This window comes from Rousettus aegyptiacus, unplaced genomic scaffold, assembly GCF_014176215.1.
Source record: "Rousettus aegyptiacus isolate mRouAeg1 unplaced genomic scaffold, mRouAeg1.p scaffold_m13_p_2, whole genome shotgun sequence".
Lineage (NCBI taxonomy): Eukaryota > Metazoa > Chordata > Mammalia > Chiroptera > Pteropodidae > Rousettus > Rousettus aegyptiacus.
Genome location: NW_023416295.1, coordinates 131,601,368 through 131,617,319, shown reverse-complemented (window position 1 = coordinate 131,617,319; position 15,952 = coordinate 131,601,368). Strand labels below are relative to the sequence as shown.

General features: G+C 47.5%; 1 protein-coding gene across 1 annotated transcript; it reads right to left on the bottom strand.

The window, feature by feature from the left end:
• Positions 1-10,183: 10,183 nt before the first annotated feature.
• Positions 10,184-15,108, bottom strand: DHH (desert hedgehog signaling molecule). Its single transcript, XM_016151759.2, has 3 exons — positions 14,521-15,108; positions 11,523-11,784; positions 10,184-11,241 (listed from the first exon to the last, which is right to left on the bottom strand). Exons 1-3 carry the CDS (start codon positions 14,821-14,823, stop codon positions 10,616-10,618), a joined length of 1,191 nt encoding a protein of 396 aa, XP_016007245.1. The 5' UTR covers positions 14,824-15,108; the 3' UTR covers positions 10,184-10,615.
• Positions 15,109-15,952: the final 844 nt, after the last annotated feature.

Genomic DNA, 15,952 nt, shown 5'->3' with positions numbered 1-15,952 from the left:
GATCACAGATATACAAAAATCACCAGTATAAGATAAAATAAAGGAAGCAAATTATCCTAACACCAGGTAAATGGGCTTAAAATAAAATTTCTAGTGACAGCATCATATATTGCTATGTTTCAAACAACTGAAAAAAAAAAGATGAAATGCTCCTAGGAATTTTTTTTTATTATCTTTATGAAAAGTAAATACATTATTCCTATTTTTGCATCAAAGTTATGGGGTCCATTGCACAGGTCTTCTTGGTTTTCAAGGGCTTTGGTGGAGAAACAGTTATGGGTTCACCTTCTTATTGATGTATCAGTTATCTATTGCTGTATAACAAAGTACATCAATACTCGGTGGTTCAAAACAACACCAATATATTATGATTCTGTGGGTTGAATTGGCTATTCTTCTGTCATCTGTCCCGGACCCATTCATGTGGCTACCAGAGGCCACAGACTCTGTTAGCCCTCTCCTTCAACTATAGCTACAGTTATAGCTCTCTCTGGGTTTTTATAAGCCTTTTTTCTCCAAGCCTAGGGATTACCACCTCTTGTGGCTCCCCACTGATGCCAGACTCAGAATGCTTCACCATTCTCATAAGTACTCTTTCACCCTGTCCACATCTTTATGAACAGCCCTTTCACTTTATTCTTCTTAATTCGTCATTCAAGTGTGCAATCTGTTTCCTCCAAGGACTCTGAATTATATACATCTGAATGTTATAGTAAGGAAAATTATCAAATAAAATATTAGAAGACAAAATTATATTAAGTCTCATATCACAGTATAAGTAGCTAGAAGCATAGAGAAAGAAAACGTTCTTCAAAAAAGAGAAAGAAGAAAAGAGGAAAGAAAGGGAAGGAAGGAAATGAAAGAGAAAGAAAGAGAGAAAGAAAAAGAAGAAAGTTGATTGATTCTGTCTGAAATGATCAGAAATTTCATGAGGTGGTTGACAATTGATCTGGGGAATACACTTTGAAAACCACTGATGTAGCACAACTTTTCCAGACTGCAGGCCTTAAAACTTGAGAAGACTCTAGGGGAAAAAGCAAAATGCTAAGGGGAGAGTGAAAACATAGTGCGTCTGGAAATACAGAGTGGACCCCATCTCTTGAGCACTCTGTGCATGGGCTGTGTAGAAATTAAAGCTGGAAATTAGAATGGACTCAGGTCAAAGATAGCTTTGAATTTCATCTTTAAAAGTTTAACCTTTATTTGGTACCCCAAGGGTCTCCAAAATACCACTAGTGGTATACGAGGTGACTTTGGTAATACACAAACTTAAAAAATGTTTAATGAAGTTTTAACATATGATTGGAAAAAACAATAGCTATAATGCCAAAACTACAAGTTCATAAATATTGCTTAGAAGAGGGAAAGCTGGTAGTAAGTCAGTAGAATTTGAGAAAAATGTTAAATAATTATACAATTGGAAAGTGACCAAGGACATAATTGTGGAAATACAAGATTTGGGTAGCAACCCAATGAGCAATGGAACCTTTGCTGTCTCCTTGCTGGGGGTGTTAGAGGGGAGGGCAGTACCATGAGGATAGCTGTGCTTTGTAAAGACCACATTGGTGGCCTTGTACAGGAGGATGTACAGAGAGAGGTTGAAGCTGGAGGAAGGAAGCCTCTTAGGAACCCAATACCCAAGAGGGGAAAGATGAGGCCTGGAGCAATATAGCAGTAGAGGGGATGATGAAGTCTCATACAAAAGGTACTCCAGATAGAAGTTATGAAGTTGATGACCTGACTAAAGGGGACAAAGTGAAGGAAGATGGCAACTTCATTTACGGAATTAGAGAACATGGGAAGAAGAACAGGAAATTTTTAGTAAGGGTATGGAAAGAAAATTGAATTAATTTATTTGTTTTAGACATGTGGGTTTTTGGACACCTCTCAGATGTTCATATGTCAATTGTCCAATTAAGGTATGTGTTTCTAGGCACACCACAGAAAAATAACCAGATACACGTGCGGGAATCTTCCTTACATGTTCTATATGTCTGCTTCTCTCCTTACTCCTACATGTACTCTTGACTTCTGCTAGCATGTGATATGATAAACACCAACCCATTTTAAGAAAATGAGAAGTACTTAGCTCCTCTCAGGGGACCTTGCTCAATCCAGGGACCATAACCAGCAACTTAAAATAATTAAATTATAACCTATTAGAGCTGGAGGGCCTTGGTGATCATCTGGTACAGTTATTCTCAAACTTGAGGATGCATCAGAGTCACCTGCAGGGTTGTTAATGCAAAGATTGCTGAGTCCTACACCAGAGTTTTTGATTCAGTTGGTCTGGGTAGGACCCAAGAATTTGCATTTTAAACAAGTTACCAGGTGATACTAAAATTCCTGATCTGGGGACTACACTTTGAAAACCACTGATGTGCACAACTTTTCCAGACTGCAGGTAGTGGAAAGAAAATGAACTTTGAAGTGAACCGGTTCTGTTTTCAAATCCTGGCTTATTCACTATGTGATCTCAGGCAGGTTACTTAACTACTCTGAGCCTTAGTCTCTCTTCTGTGAAATGGTTATAACAACAAGGTAGATGTTTTCCTTCTTTTTGGCTGCTGGCAGGAAGATGGAGTTCCAGGGTGAACAGTGGCAATGGTGTCAGCAGTGCCCTCCAGCATCCAGTGTCAGGGCATCAGTCTGCAAATTGCAGTATTTACTGGTTAGTGGCAGTTGCTACAGTGCCCCGACTGTCTTGGTTCTGTGATTTGAGACATTGTTTCTGACTTCATAGCCTTAGAACTGAGGCCCCAACCCCTCCTTGTGACTTGCTTTAATCTTTCTAGATTTTGCACAACTGTTATGAAAAGTAAATGAGATCATATATGTAATATCCTTATCACTCCATTAAGAAAGAGTTGGAAAATAAAGAAGAGCTGATTCTTATTAAATTGAAGCATCATAATAATTATCATTACTGGTTTAAAAGTGAATTCACAGTTTGGTTAGGAAGGTATGCCCAGAGAAAGGCAGATGGTCTGGCCCCCTCTCCGGACACCAACTGAGAAGAGCACTCAGTGTAGCCAACTTGGGGAATGGACTTGCTCAGAACACCTCCAAATGCTCATGTGCTAGGGAAGCTTCACCATAATACATGAGTGCCTGATCTGTGTGTCCCACCATCTCAATGCATCCATCACTTTCCCTTCCATCACCCGGGATGCCTGCATCCTCTATCTAGGGATTCCCTTTTCCAGTGAGGTACCAGATTATTGCCTAATGAGCAGAAACTTAGGATAAAAGGAGAAGACTCTCTCTCTGGGGTACTTCAGCCAGGTCATCCAGAGGCCTGAAGAATAATCGTTGCTTGCCCCATCAGTGACCACATTGGTCATCTTCTTCCCCAAGACAATTCTGGGCACACGGTAACAATTCTGATTCACTGAGTTGCCCATCTGCCACATTCCTTTTGGGATTAATAAATTGATATTGGCTGATCAATTATTCTTTCATTTTAGATACATCAGGATCAGGTAGATAAAGCTGAGAGAAATCTTCACTTCTTCCATCAAATCAAACACCAAGTTCTATCAATCCCACATATATAAATATTTCCTGAAACTGTCCTTTCTTTCCATGTCTGTTGATGCCTCTTTATTTTGTCCAATATCATCTCTCATCTGCAGGACTACATTATCCTTTTTGCCTGATCTCTTCCTTGGACTCATTCCCTTATAATTCATTCTTCACTCAGCAGCTGGAGGGATCTTTTTAAAACCCAAATTTGATCAGGCCACTCCTTCAAGCTAAAACCTAATTAATTTAATGTACTTAAGTGACTGCCTGTTTCTCTAGAAAAATACCAAAAATCTTCAGTACAGTACAATGCTTATTAGTACTTGTAGGAGCTTCATAAATATTTGTTGAAGAGAGGGAGTCAAGTCCCTGGACCTGGGAGGAACTACCTTGTCCCTTTATGTATTAATTTGCCTTGTTTAAATCTCAGAGCACCTCCTTATTTCCAACCTTTCAGAAGTTCCTCGTTGTAAACTTTGGCATCTCTTACAAAGTGATTTCTTCAAGGTCACACAGCTGGTGCATAAGCACCAAATAGAATATACAGCCCTATTGTTCTTAACCATAGAATCACAGTTAAGTGAGAAGGAATCACAGTTTAAAAGTGACAAACTAGTATGATGCTTGATCCTCCTGAAACACTCCCACCAAGTTTCCAGGCCTTGGTAAAGTCTTTCAGAGATAAAGGAAATCCAACTCCTCACCCCATCAAAGAAGTGCCTTCATTTTTAGACAATTCTAACAGTTATTGAAAATCAGACGTTTCAAAGAATAATCCACCCCGGCTGGTTTATCAAAGGATAGAGGGAAAAGAGGCTATGTGAGAGAAAAACCGACACTCTCCTTCTTAAGGTGGTCCTGAAGTGCTTTGGGCCAGCTGCCTCCAAGAGAAGAGGAAAATAGGTGACTTTGGCTTCAATTTAGTTCAGGGAGAGATTCATAATATTTAGTCTCAAAGATTCTACGAGATACTATGGAATAGCCAGGGACTAGAACAAGGAAGGGATGTGTGTGGAGGAAAGGGGATTAATCCCAGCTCAAATGTTGGGTGGAATTCCAGCAGCTGCAGCTGCTGAGGGCTTAACCAGCTGTTCCCTGGGCAGCTGCAATGTTCAGCCCTCAGACCTAGCTCTCAGGGTGGCAGCTCTGTCTCAGCTTAGGGCCATCAGCTCCAAGCTAAGCCAAGGCTCTACTGAAAGAATCACTGGAAAGCAAAAGAGAGTAGCAGAAAAATAATCCCCAGTTCCAAGGAGTTTTGTTTGTATACCGTGTGGTTTGAAATTAGACAACTGTTTCTAGGTTATGTGCTCCAAAGGAGAGCAATTGAGAAATTTTTGGGTTTAGGTTTCAGAGAGAAGCAAAGCCAGGGCTGGAGGTATCACGTTGTGGACAGAAAGATGAAGATTCAATGAGAAGTAACCTCACAGAGTGATCTGACTATAAATTTCTAACTAGGCAGGTCATGGTGGGTAGTCATGCTTGAAGCCTACAACTTCTTTAGTGAAAGGTTTTAAAGCAAGTCCTGTCCATTGCTCTTGCGCATCTAGGTTCTCATACCTTTGAAATGCCAGAAGTAATTCCCCTGGAAGACATAATGGGCCTTAAAAGAGCACATAATCTTAGCTATCCTGTAATCCAATCCAGCCTTGCTTCTTCCACCTTCATGTAATCTTCCTTATGTTCCTGCCTTAATTTCAAATGCATAAAAGAAGCTGCAAAACTGTATTCTTCAGTGGATTTGAGATCTTCCAGCATATGTCTTTAGTTTGGCTCAAATAAACTCCTATAAAATAAACATTTATCGTGGAAGACTCCATACCTCAAAAAAAAAAAAAAATTCTTACAGGTTTGGGCATTTCTTAGGTCGACAACCTTTAATTCTGTTCATATCCTCTCCTATCCTGCTCCAATTTCCATACACTGCTTCACATCATCTGCTCCCATAACAAGTTCTGTGTGGGGGATGTGGGCATTTCCCACTTTCAATCAGAACTAGGGACACTCAAATGCTCAGAAGAGGACCAACTTATTTAGGGATAAAGACAACCAACAAAGCCTGCCCAATTGCCAATTTCCTTTTTTAAATGTAAGTTTGATTTTTTTTTTTTTCCTCCTCACCTGCTTCGAATCCTACATTCGCTTTTCATCTTAGGACAAAATTAGAAGTCCTTAGAGTGGATTATATCTCCCTCTCACTATACTGAACTTGTCAGTGCTCTTCAAATTTATCTTACTCTTGCTCCCCAACTCCAGACCTTTGCACATGCTGTTCCCTCTCCTTAAAAAACTCTTACACGTCTTTCATATCTCAGCTTAAATGTCACTTATCTCTTTCACCACACTCAACACCTTCTAACCACTTCTGCTTGTCTTACCAGATGGATTGTAAGAGCCATGCTTGACTTTACTGCTCTGTCCCCATGGTGCAGCGCAATATTTGACACATCATAGACACTCAGTAAAACCTTATTGAAGGTACCCCCTCTGAATGGAGAGGTTAATTCTTATTTGTCAACCAAGCCACATACAGAGACAATAGCAGGAAGAGGAGGGTTTGAATGTGCTAATTGGACACAAAATCCCCCACAGAGAAATATCCTAACCAGCCATAGCCTTCTTCCCATAGACATCTTCTTCGGTCTCCCAGCCAGAGAAGAAAGCTTCCTTCAATGCATTAGAGACCATAAAAGTATAGTCAGGAATAAACATGTCAAGACCCTAGGTCAGAAATGCTCATTATTTAAGGAGAGTTGATTATTTTCACTAAGAAAGACCCTGTCTTTGTACTGGCCTCTCCTTACTTCAAACATTTTTGGGAAGTTTATATTAGTCCACTAGAGCTGCCACAACAAAATAGCATGGACTGGGTGGCTTAGACATCAGACATTTATTTTCTCACAGTTTTGGAGGCCAGGAAACCCAAGATTAAGGTTCTAAGCAATTTGGTGAGAACTCTCTTCCATGCCTTCAGACAGCCACCCTCGTCTCACAGTTGTCCTTGCATGGCCTTTCCTTGGCGTATGCAAAGAGAGAGAAAGCAAGCTTTTCTTATCAAGACACAGATCTGCTCAGATCAAGGCCATACTTGCATAATTTCATTTTACCTTAATTACTTCCTTAGAGGCCCCGTCACCAAATATAGTCACATAGGCATTAGAGCTTCGACATATGAATTTTGGTGAGACACATGCATTCAGTCCATAACAAAATTCAACTCTCTTCTCTTTTAATCCAAAAAGAGCTGAAAGTCTTATGCTTTCTGTGTTGCTGTACCAGCCGGCATGTATTCCTACCAGAAACCTGTACCTATGTATATATTCCCTTAACTGGTAGCTAGGCAGCTTTAATTAGGGAAGCCAGCCATCCAGGCCGAAGGAAGAAGAACCAATGAAAATGAGATAAATAACTGTCAGAAAGCTAGGGCTTACTAGTGGCTCAAGGAAGGAAATAAGGACGAGTGAAAAACAGTTTAAATCCCATAAAATGTGGCCCCATCCTTCAAGGCAGTCTTATTTCTTGTTATTCCTGCTCCAGTTCCCCTACTTCCTGGCTGTGGTAACTTGGGCAAGTGACTTAAATCTCTCTATGCCTCAGTTCCCTTTCTGTGATACAATCTCATTGGGTTATTGTGAGGATTAAATAAGAATGCATATAAAGTGCTAGAACAGGATCTGGCATGTCATAAATTCTCAGGAAACATTTTCTACACATAGTTACACTTCCCCTTCTCCCACTCTAACCAGCTTGCAATTCTTCATCCTAGATTCCAAGCCCTTTCTCATGTTTTTACTTTTGCCTGGAATGCCCTTTCTGGTTTCTTCCACCTGCACATGCTTCAACATCTTATTCAGGCTCTACTTTCTTGACAAGACCTTCTCTGTACTAATATGGCATTACTGCCCATTCAACTCACCCTGATTAAGTAACAATGTTGCTGTGGTAGTTAACCATTTTATACCTTTAGGTCTACTCCTCCAGAGGAAGAGGCTGTTTCTTAATCTTTTGTGTGTTTTTTCAGTGCCTTATACAGTGCTACACTGTAGACATTCAGTAAATCTTAAAGAAAGGGAATGGAAAAAAAGGTCTGGATTCTGGGCAATAAAAAGGTCACCTGAACCTTGAAATGTGGTTCTTAATTCTGTTTTCCAATATAAAGAGGGGTCTTGCCAGGATTATCACAAAAAGCTCTGAAATTCTTGAAATAGGAGTACTTTTAATTATACTTTAGTTCTAAAACAAACCCAAATATGTCACACAGCACTTTCTAAGGAAAGGAGTGTTGTGAAACAATTACAGGGACAACACACCCCCACAAAAGTTTGGGAACCATCGATAATACTTCTGGAAGAGTGGTAAGGAGAGAAGCAGATAGGCAGCAGAAACAACAAAGGCATTGAGAGATGGATGCAGAGCAGAGAAAACATTTACTGAGTGCCTGCTTTGCACTGGGCACATACACACCAATCTTGTCAATAGTCCTGTCATGAGGTATCATTATCTCCAGGTTGGACTGACTTACAAGTCATGCTCTTTCCCCAACTTGCATCGCCTATTTTCTTGCTGAAGGTGTTGCAACTGGAGATGTTTTGTGGCCAAGCGAATATACCCTCCTGACCAGCTTCACGGAGATGATGCTTTTTTGCTGCTTGCAGGAAGGTGATGGATTTATTGTTGTTGCTTTGTTGTTGTTTTGTTTTGTTTTTAGAAAGCTGGGAGGGCCTCCAGAGGACTAGGATAATGAGGGATGGAAGCGGGTATGTGTGTGAGAGGTGAGCCCAGGCTGACAGGATGTAGTTTAAGGGAAACCAATTAGTTCCCCTGGTCTCCAAATATCTTCCTGACCAACTTATTAAGGTGCTAAGAATCAGCGCCATTATGCTTTCATGGTTCAGCAGGCTGTTAAGATATATGCATTACCTGAGAAGGGTAGTAAAAACAAGGAGCACATCAACATAGGAAGACTACTTAGTTTATCAAGCTAGTCATCACCTAAAGTGATGTGACCAGAGGGCATTAGCATCTGATATAGAGTGACTAGGGCAGGTTTAGAAACAAAGTAGGAAAGGTCCACAGCTTGGAGTGCATTTCTGGGATGGCAATAGGCACCAGGTGCGGATTGAGGGAAATAGCAGGTGAAAGGACACTAAAAGTAAACTTAGCCTGCTTTTAAATGTTACCTTTATCAAGCACTACCTGGAACTCTAAGTATACTTTCACCTCCAGACACTGAACTCAAGGGTCACAAAGGTGAAGAAGATGAAGGGCAACTTGGATGCTCCTAGGAGTCTACAGGCTACTACAGGCTACAACTATACCTCCAGCTTCCAGGAGCCACAGAGATAAATCAGCAAGAGAGATGCATAAATGCCACAATTTAGAAAGGTTTTCCTAAAGAGGCAGATGGGCTCCTCGCCAGTTCCTGACACCTGTGGTTCAGCAAGGACAACTTGACAATTCCCACGCACGACCTTTCGAAAGGGTTCTTTGCGCAGTTCCAGTTCACCCATTCCAGTGGTAGAGTAGTAGTTATACGCAGATTGCCGACTTTGGGGCAGGTTGGCGCTCCTAAAGCCAGCGTCGTTCAAGGGTCAATTGTATATAGTTCTTTCCGTTGGTCGAGAAGGGAACAGATTGTGAGGACCACCAGAGGGCGGTATATAGCAAGGACCCGGCAGCTGGGAGAACACAGCCGCTTCAGGGAAGGACGGCCTCTTGATGGTACCACCAACCCCCGACCTTCCCCGTGGCCCTAGACACTCCCCTTCCAGCGTAGTCCAACTTCCTCAGAGCTTCCATTCCTAACTCAGGGGCACCTTCCTGTCTGGATTCCAGGTGTATGCTGTGTTGGAAGCCAAAGGTTCCAGAAACACCCAGGCCAGGGAAGCAGAGCTGGCAATAATGGGAGAGTGGAGAGCGGAATGGTAGAGGCAGCCAGTAGAAACAACAACCAGGACAAGAGATCAGGGAGGGAGGGCACTTGAATTATAATACCTATATGCCCTTGCTTGGAGAGGCTATTTCCCCCCATACACTTGGGCTGAAGCAGTTCTCTGCATACAGCCCTTCAAGAGAGAAAAGTTCCAGCCTCTGTCTAGGTTTTTTCTTGACCGAAAATGTGTGAGGACTATCTAGTTATGACTTAGCTATGGATTGCCACAGTCATCAGTTGGTCCAGTAACATCCACCCCCCAAAAATCATTGGCCCCATCCAGACCCTGACACCAGGGTAGGATGAGGGCTAGGCTGATTCACGGCCTTGAAGGAGGGACTAGGACTGCAAGCTCACAGTAGGGGGCCAGAATTCTTTGAGTAACAGTACCCGCAATGGCCTGAGCCCCACCGGAGCCCCTATGAGCAGAGAAAGGACTGCGTGTGCCCTCTCACACCTTGGACAACCCTGGCCTCTGCAACAGCCAGTATGCATGCAACCATAGAGGCAGAATGCTCTCCTCTATGGTTGAGAAAAGGCATCGGCAGCCTGGAAAAGGGCACTTTTTTGGTTTCTTGTTGATGGATTGGGACAGTCTCTCTGAGGGGAAGAAGCAATGGGGGAAGACCTGCTGGGGAAGAAGAAAGGAGTCGAATGTAAGGTATTAATTCCTGGCTGTGTCCTCTTCCTTCCCACTCTGGAGGTGAATCACCCTCAAAATAGAGATAGTTTCCAATAAGCTCCCAGAAACCTTCCCTTTATTAGCTCACCTGTAGAAAAATGTCAGGCGTCAGATTGGCTGGCTGTGTCAGTGTTAACGCCATGCTAACGCCAGTCTTACCGGGCTGGGCAAGCTGATCATTATATTACGATTTATAAATAGAAAATAAAATAATCGGGTGGGACTGAGGCACTGGGGAAGAAGAGGTGAAATAGTCCTCGTCAAGGAGTACCCACTATCAGCTCCAACTAGACCTAGGACCCCGGAACACCTCCTCTCAGTTGGGGGTTGCCCCTAAACCTGGCAATCCCTTATCACTTCCATTTTTCTCCCTATCCCTCCCGCCCTCCCAATAAGCATCGTCTGCTAACCACATCCCCACATCTCAGCCCCTGGATCCTGTTTCGGCGGGCGCCTCGACATTTCTTTGCCCAGAGCTCTCAGCCCAGCAGCTCTTCTGCCAAGCGATAGAGGAACCGGGAGTACCAATGCATGCCGGTTGGCTGGACTGCCCCGCCGGGAAGCAGCGCCCCCAGCGCGTGCAGCAGGCGCAAAGGAGCAAAGGCGCGGTGCGCCCACTGGTGACTCTCCAGAACCGCGTAGCAGGAAGCCAGGACGTCGTTGACCAGAAGTGTCCCGTGCGCTGTGAGCGGCGCAAACACGCCCACAGCTTCCTCGCGCGCTACGCGGGCCACGCGCGCTGGCCGCAGCGCATCGCCGCCGGGCGCCAGCACCGAGTCCCCCGCGCGCAGCCGGCGCGCGAACACCGGTGCAAAGTCGCCTGGAGCCGGCGCTGGCCCTCGAGCGGCGAATACCAGGTGCCAGGGCGTGAGCAACAGCTTACGCTGGGGCCGCTCGGTCTCCACAGCCACGAAGGAGGCCCGGCGCTGCAAGTCCCGGTCCAGGAAGAGCAGCACAGGCGTTGGCACCACCCGGCCTGCAGCGTCTGCGGCCAGCACCCAGTCTCCGCGATGCAGTTCCCGGAGCCCCTTCCGCTCGCCGCTCCGCAGGCGCACGGTGGCATTTCCCGGAAAGCAGCCGCCTGCCCTGACCGCTAGTGAGTTATCTGCCGGGAACAAGCATAGAGAGGATAGGATGAAGAACAACGTTTTCAGAATGTTAATACAGGTTCTTAAAGATGTGGGTCAAGTCCAGCTCAGATTTCATCAGTTCCGGGACAACTGCAATTTCCCACGGATCTGGCCCCAACCTGGGCAAATATGGAAGGGTAATTTACAAGACTAACGCCCACCTTAGTCTCCCCTAGAGTCGCAACAAGACTGTGCAACCTCAGTTTCCCGGAGTGAGCCCCTTTGGGCAGACCTCACCACCCACCCCCTACTGTACCGGCTTTGACCGACACGTGGACGTGGTTGCGGGACTCGTAGTAGACCCAGTCGAAGCCGGCTTCCACTGCCAGGCGCGCCAGCAACCCATACTTATTGCGGTCGCGATCGGACGTGGTGATATCCAAGGCACGGCCTTCGTAGTGGAGTGAGTCCTGAGCATGGTGGCCGTCCTCGTCCCAGCCCTCGGTCACCCGTAGGCGCACTCCGGGCCACATGTTCATTACCGCAATGGCCAGCGCGTTCACTCGCTCCTTACAACGCTGGCGGGGAATAAAGGAATCAGTCTCCCCACTACCACTACCACCACCATGGGGACAAAAGGCACCTGGATGGGAGGGAGGATTCTTCTGTTTTCCCGTCCCCACTCCACTCCCTCCTTGCTTTGAGTGGACTAAGGAAATAGGAATCTGCATAAGTGTAGTCGCCAGTCTGCACTGCCTTTTCAGAGCATCGTTGGAGAACTGTGGGGTCACCTCTGAGATTGAGACGGGAAGCCTGTACCTAGCTCTTTCCCCATTTTTAATGCCCGCACCTCAACCCTACTTTTTCTGGGACCTAAGCTCAACATGAGAGAGGGCAAGAGTTGAGATGGCTGGTAGAGGCTTGATTAGGGAGGGGTTGAGCAGCCTGGATCCCGGAGAGGAGCCCCAGTTTGAGCCTGGCTCCCGCCCCAAGCCCCGGCTGCCCTCCCTCAGCCTGATTCATCTTTTGTTTCGTTGCCTTCCCTGGCACCGGGCACCGCTTCCTTCCTTCCTTCCTCCTTCTCCTCCTCCTTTCGGCCTTTAGCATTAACCCTTTCATGATGTGAGTGCCCCCCACAGAGGTGCCTAAGCGGAGCCTTGCGGGATCAAGACTGCTGGAAAAAGGGTTGGAGTGGCGGGGGCTGCGCGAAGTACAATGGCCATTCTCCAGGATGACTTAACCGAGCGAGAATCCCGGGCCGAGGCCGGGGACCCGCGGGGAGAAGCGGACTCAGCAGCTCCATCCACAAAGGAGCTTTTCAGCCGCCCCGGCGCAGGGAGAGGAAAGGGCAGAAAGCCGCGCCCCTCATCCTTGCTCGGGCCCGCCGGTCCCCTCCCCCAGCACAGCCAGCCCTCCTAGTTCTACCTCGGGCTCCGCCAACCCCGAGACCCCCATCTCTCCATCTCGGGTCCACATGCAGCCCAGAAAGGCGTGGGAGCAGCACCTGGGAATAACGGAAGCTGTCCTTGCACGGATCTGGGGGGCCCCCTGCAGGGTGGGAGAGGCGAGGAGGAAAAGCAACAGCGGCTGGAAGCCTGCACCCGGGGGAGTGAGACCATGGTTATCTCGCCGCTCCAGTCTGGGAGCCGGAGACCTTGGCGCGCACCATAGTACAGCCACTGCGGGAGGAGGCGCGGAGAGGACAGCTTCCTTTTCATCTTCTCTTCCGACCTCTCACCTAGGACTTGGTTTTCTCCTAACTGCCAGAGGGACAATTTTCCCCTGCCCTTCTTTCTGAGCCCTCTACACCTCTGCGAGGTTGGAGACGAGGGGAGGGGAAAGACAGAAAAAAATGGTAACTCCTTCCAACTTTATGTCGTTTTGTCCCCATAGGAGGCCCTGAGGCCTTGACCTGCGGGGGCAGCAGCCCATTGCAGAACCAACTCAATGGAGGCCTTTTGCAGCCAGGGTGTGGGAGATAAGCAGAACTAAGGGGTTTCCCAGGCCTGCCAGAGCCCCTCCGGGTCCTGTCCACTGTTCTGTCCCTTCTACTACAGGTGTCAAAACCAGAGGAAAGAACCATAATATTCCATGACGAAGGAGAGGAGTGTCCCCTTCCCAATCTCTGGGTAGGAGGAATGGTTCAGGGTAACAGCAAGAAGGAATTCTTTCTCCCCTGGACAGGTTTTCCCAACAAAATAACCTGGAAAACTATGGCAATTAATAAGAGGAAATCCGTACCCCTCCCGCTCCCCCACCTCCCTACTCCATACACAATTAGGTGGTGTAATGGAAAGTGTATAGGACTTAGAATCAGGAGTCCTGAATTCTAGTCCCAGCCATGCCACTAATTAGTTTTAAGACTTTGATTAAATCGCTTTTCCTCCTGGGGCCCAGCTCTCACTGTAAAATGGGGGGTGGGGTGGTGGTGGAAGAATGTGACCTCCAAGTTTCCTTCCAGTTCTGATATTTGAGATCACCAGCCAGAGGTGGTCCTTCTCATCCAAGGCATTGCTCACCTCACCCTAGGTTGGTTAGATTCTGGCCTGCAGCAGATGCATGATAAGTGGTAGTTGAATTCATTTTAATTCTTTAATTCCAAGGAAAGCCCCTGAGCTAAACTAAGCTTGAGGGACATAGTAACCCTTTCGTTCTCAGGTGGACCCATCTGTTCTTCCCACTGAGGACTGCTTTACACTCCCCAAGACAGTCGTTTAGACTCTTGAACAGCCATGCCCTGGCTCTCGGTCGCCTTGCCCATGCCAGAGATGATCTCTTCCCAGACCCTTCCCAGGTAGATGACCTGATGACCTGACCCTTGGCCGCTCTTTCCCAGCTCCCTTCAGTCTCTTTGGCTAGCAGAGCTTTTCTACCATCAGGTCAGGAGCCAGGCTAAGGGCAGAGCTTTCTGTCTGCTGCCTAGCCAGCTCCTGGCCCCCAGCTCACCCCAGCCCTTCCTGCCTGGCTCGGTAGCTGACCCCCGGTCCACGCCTCAGCCATTTCCCGTCTCGCCTGCCGCCATCCCCCTTTCCCCGCCCTCGCTGTCTCTCCCAGCTTCACTCTCACTAATCCCTCCTCCCTCTCCCCATCTCAGCCTCTCCATGTTCGGATCCCTCCTGATCACAGTCTAGCCAGCAGTTTTTCTTTTCTTTTTTTCTTATCCTTTTTTTTTTTTTTTTTTTTGGTGCGTGTGTGGGGGGTGGCGATCTTTAAGGTAAGATTTTTATAGATGGAGCCCGTCTCACCCTCTGAGGTTGCCACAGGAGAGCAGAGTTGGCAGCGCCCTGGCGCAGGTGGGGCGAAGCCCTCCTTACCTCAGTCATCAGGCGGTCTGCGCCACTGTTCTCCTCATCCTTGAAGATGATGTCGGGGTTGTAGTTGGGCACCAGATCCCTGAAGCGCTCCGAGCCCCTTGCCACCCTCCCCTCGGCTGGCCCACTGGCGCCCAGGGTCCGTTCGGGCACGCTGGGCACAAACTGCTTGTAGAGCAGCGGCACCAGCTGCTTGCGCACATAGCGGCGCCGGCCAACCGGCCCCCGGCCCGGCCCACAGCTCTGGGCTGGCAGCGCCAAAAGTACCAAGCAGCACAGGGCCACCAGACTGGCCGGCAGCGCCATGGATGCAGCGGACTCGGGCCAAAAGGGAACGTTCTTGTCCTTACCAGCTCGCCCGTCACTTGGGCATTTCACCGGGGAGCACAGCAGGCAGAGCTGCCCCCAGAGTGCCCTAGAGCTGTTGAAGATCTGAGCACCTGGCTGCCACTAGCTGTGCCTACATGCCCACGGGGGCTCTGGAACCCGCTACTGACGGGCCATCATAGAAGGGAAGGGGGGTCGTGGGTGAGTGCCAGCCCAGCCTGGCTCTGCCGCCCGGTCCGGCGCTGCCACAACGCCCGGGCTCCGCCTTAAGTGGCCCCTAGCCCCGCCCCCTGCCCTTCGCCCAGGACCGGCCCGCCCCCTCCCACCAGGGCGGGGGCTCTAGCTGGTCACCGCCGGTCCAGTTAGTGACTGGAGTGTGTCCCATTCTGGAAACCAGGCAGTCACCTGCCTAGGAAAACCTAGTAGCTTTACAGTTTTCTGTTGCCTGGATAAGCATCCTTCTATCTCCAATTCTAAGCTTGGCACCAAATCACACTCCTCTGATATTTGAATTGGACCTTTGCTCTCCCAAAGGTACCCTGGCAGACCATGTCCTCTGCTACCATCCAGGAAGTATGGGTTCCAGTTTCTGCTCAAGGCCAGTCAAGCTCTTTGGTCATACAACCACAGCCTCCCTTCTCCGTGGTCCTCCCCAAACCTCCACCATTTCCATCTTTCCTCATCAGCAATAACCAGGATGGATGGGAAGGGATAGGTAGGGTGTGTGTGTGTGGGGGGGGGCATTTTCTCTAGTAGCTTTGCAGCCTTCTGCTGGGGGCTTCCCCCAGAATCAGGAACAAAGCTTTGTAGTTAGTCTGGTTTAGGACTTCAAAATCTCGCCTCTCTTTTGTCCCTACCAGACACCCAACAGCTCCTTCTTTTCAAATAACTTGTCAATTGGAAGTTGCTGGAGGGCAGTTAAAGTCCCTAACACGCTAACGATCACTTTCTTTTAGCTCTCACCTAATCACCTCTCTAGCCTTGTCCCTCTGGACACCTTGGGGGCTCTGCTTCCAGCCACTCAGGTCTTGTCTCAGAGGCTTTGAGCCTGAGGACACTTTGTCCACCAATCTAAGGTTTAGAAATCACTTTCTCTAAGAAGCCTTCC

What these genes read in the sequence shown, in the direction of transcription:
- DHH (XM_016151759.2), bottom strand. Translation starts at nt 14,823, where the DNA reads ATGGCGCTGCCGGCCAGTCTGGTGGCCCTGTGCTGCTTGGTACTTTTG. An exon ending in CAGACCGCCTGATGACTGAG is followed by an intron (nt 11,785 to 14,520) that starts GTAAGGAGGGCT and finishes ATTCCCCGCCAG; the next exon opens with CGTTGTAAGGAGCGAGTGAA. An exon ending in CCACGTGTCGGTCAAAGCCG is followed by an intron (nt 11,242 to 11,522) that starts GTACAGTAGGGG and finishes TGTTCCCGGCAG; the next exon opens with ATAACTCACTAGCGGTCAGG.